At 70.7% G+C, this 2,652-nt stretch overlaps 1 protein-coding gene across 1 annotated transcript; it reads left to right on the top strand.

Moving 5' to 3' along the window:
• Nucleotides 1-945: 945 nt before the first annotated feature.
• Nucleotides 946-1,470, top strand: AURANDRAFT_21819 (hypothetical protein; the record flags this gene model as incomplete). The annotated part of the gene is made up of 1 exon (XM_009036384.1): nucleotides 946-1,470. One exon carries the CDS (start codon nucleotides 946-948, stop codon nucleotides 1,468-1,470), a length of 525 nt encoding a protein of 174 aa, XP_009034632.1.
• Between the last annotated feature and the right edge of the window lie 1,182 nt (nucleotides 1,471-2,652).

Genomic DNA, 2,652 nt, shown 5'->3' with positions numbered 1-2,652 from the left:
GCGAGGGCTGGGCGCCAAGTTGCTCGGGGATACGCACGGCGCACCCGCGCGGCTCCCCCGAACGGCCATGAACCGATCGCTCCTGCGCCTCTGCCTCTGGGCGGCGTCCGCCGCCGTCGCCGGCGGCCGCCCCCTGTCCTGGCTCTTCAACTCTAAGCAGAGCGAGTTCGCGGCGACGTGCCGGCGGCTCGAGCGCGAGGCGCAGGAGTTCGAGTCCGGGGAGCGCGTGCTCCTGGAGCAGCTGCGCCAGATGCGCGTCACCACGGGCAACCTCCGCGCGGAGCTCCGCGAGAGCGTGAAAAAGTCGGACGCGGCGGTCGCGAACGCGACGGCGTACGTCGCGCAGCTGGAGGCCGAGGTCGCCGCCCTGAAGGACAAGCTCGCCGCCGCCGAGGCCCGCGTCCGGGAGCTCGAGGGCGGCAACGACGCGACCGTCGCCGCCGCGGAGGCCGCGGCGGCGCGCGCGGCGGCGGCGGAGGCCGAGGCCGCGAAGCTCAAGGCCGCGCTCGCCAAGGCCAACGGCGAGCTCAAGGCCCTCAAGCACGCCGCCCAGGGCGACGCGCTGAACGCGCGCAAGCCCACGACCGCCAAGGCCGCCTCCCAGAAGCAGCCGTCCAAGGCCCAGGCCCCGCCCCCGCAAGCCGCGCGTTACCCGTAGGAAAGAGCCGTGTGCCTGTGCGGGGACGACGTGGTCTGGGCGTGATCGGAGCGCGGCCGGTTCGAGTGGCGCCGGCGCGACGAGCGGGGCTACGATGTTGGGAGTCACGCGTCGCGGATTGCCGGTTCCGCGAAGCGCGAGCGCGCCGCCGGCCCCTGCGCAGCTTCGAAGCAGCCCCGGCCGCCGACGCCGACGTCGTCGCGGTCGCGGCGCAGGACCCCGCGCGCCGCCCCGCGGGCTCCCTCGGGCCTGTCTCCGCCCCCCACCGAAGGAAGCGCGCCGCCGCCATGATCAAGGGCATCATCATCGTGAACAACAACGGCCAGGCGCGCATCTGCAAGTTCTTCCAGTCGGTGCACGAGGAGGGCTACAGCGCCGAGGACGCGCAGCAGCAGGTCGTGCGCAAGGTCTTCCAGCAGGTCGCCCAGCGGCCCGACTCGTTCTGCAACTACCTCGAGGGGAGCATCCCGGAGTGGGGCGCGACGACGAAGCTCATCTACCGCCACTACGCGACGCTCTACTTCGTCTTCGCCGTCGACGAGCTCGAGAGCGACCTGGGCATCCTGGACCTCATCCAGGTCTTCGTCGAGGCGCTGGACAAGTGCTTCGAGAACGTCTGCGAGCTGGACCTCATCTTCCACAGCGACAAGGTCCACTACATCCTGGACGAGATCGTCATGGCGGGCATGGTCCTCGAGACGAACATCGTCTCCATCCTCCAGGGCGTCAACGACCAGAACAAGCTCCACCAGAAGTCGCTCTCGAAGCTCAACGAGGCCCTCGGCGTCACGGGCAAGGCCCAGGCGCGATAGGGCCGCGCGCCGCGCGGGGCCGATCTAGGCGCCTTAGTCGACGATCTTCGGGAAGAACATCTCGTCGGGCTCCTGGGTCTTGGGCTTGAGGAAGCCCGGCGCCTGGAGGTGGGGCGTCGACCGCGACTCCGTGATGGACACGGAGATGACGTCGTTCTGGGGCTCCTTCTTCCGCTTCGGCTGGCGGAAGCCGCCGCCGCGCGCGGCGTAGGACGGCTTCTTGACGCCGGCGAAGGCCTGGCCGTCGTGGGCCGCGAGCGCCGCCTCGCCCGGGTCCCGGGGCTTCTTCGACAGCTTGTCCAGGAGGTCGTCGGACTCGTCGCGGCCGCCGAAGGGCCGGTCGCAGGCGACGCAGGTCGGCCCGAGCTTCGTGCGCCCGAAGAGCGTGTGGTTCGTCTGCACGGAGGCGTGCTTGGACATGCCGATCTTGATGCAGAGCTCGAGCCGCGCGACGAACTGGTGCCGCGTCGCCTTGGCGAGCGCGTCCTGCGTCGGGTGGACCTGCTTGCAGCGGTCCAGGACCTCGTTGACGAACTTGTCCAGGAGCGTGTCGCGGCTCGCGGCGAGCTGGTCGTCCCAGGTGTCGTCGGTCTCCGGGTCCGCGTGGCCGACGACCTTCCGGAGGCACTCGAAGTCCGCGCGCATCGCGAGCTTCTCCGCGCACTGCTGCACGGACGCGGCGAGGAAGCGCTGCTCGTGGTAGGGCAGGGCCATGGGCCGGGGCGTCGCGACGGCGGCCTCGGCCTCGACGCAGTGGCGCGACAGCGTCGACACGTGCTCGTCGAGGACGGCGTCGAGCGCGTCGCCGATCGTGTCCTTCAAGCAGACCGCGGAGCACTGGGCCTGGACCTTCTTCACGGCGATGGCCTGGGCGATGAGGGACCGGTGGAGCCGCGCCATGGCCTCCGTGTAGTCCTTGGTCTGCGTGAGCATGACCTCGCTGAGCCGCGCGACCTCGAGCTCCGTCTTCTTCTTCGTGAGCGCGAACTCGTCCGTGGCGAACTTGAGGTCGCTGAAGAGGCCGCGGCGCGCCTCGTCGACGGCCTGGAGCGCCTGCTTCCGGCCCGCGGCGACGTTCTTCTCGCACTGGTCCATCGCCGCCTCGCACGCCTCCGCCTTCGTGATCGTGCGGCCGGCGGTCTCCTCGACGGCCTTGATCTTGTCGAGGAGCGTGTGGGCCTT

This window comes from Aureococcus anophagefferens, assembly GCF_000186865.1.
Source record: "Aureococcus anophagefferens unplaced genomic scaffold AURANscaffold_4, whole genome shotgun sequence".
Lineage (NCBI taxonomy): Eukaryota > Pelagophyceae > Pelagomonadales > Pelagomonadaceae > Aureococcus > Aureococcus anophagefferens.
Note: the sequence above shows the minus strand (reverse complement) of the source record. Positions and strands in the feature narration are given on the sequence as shown.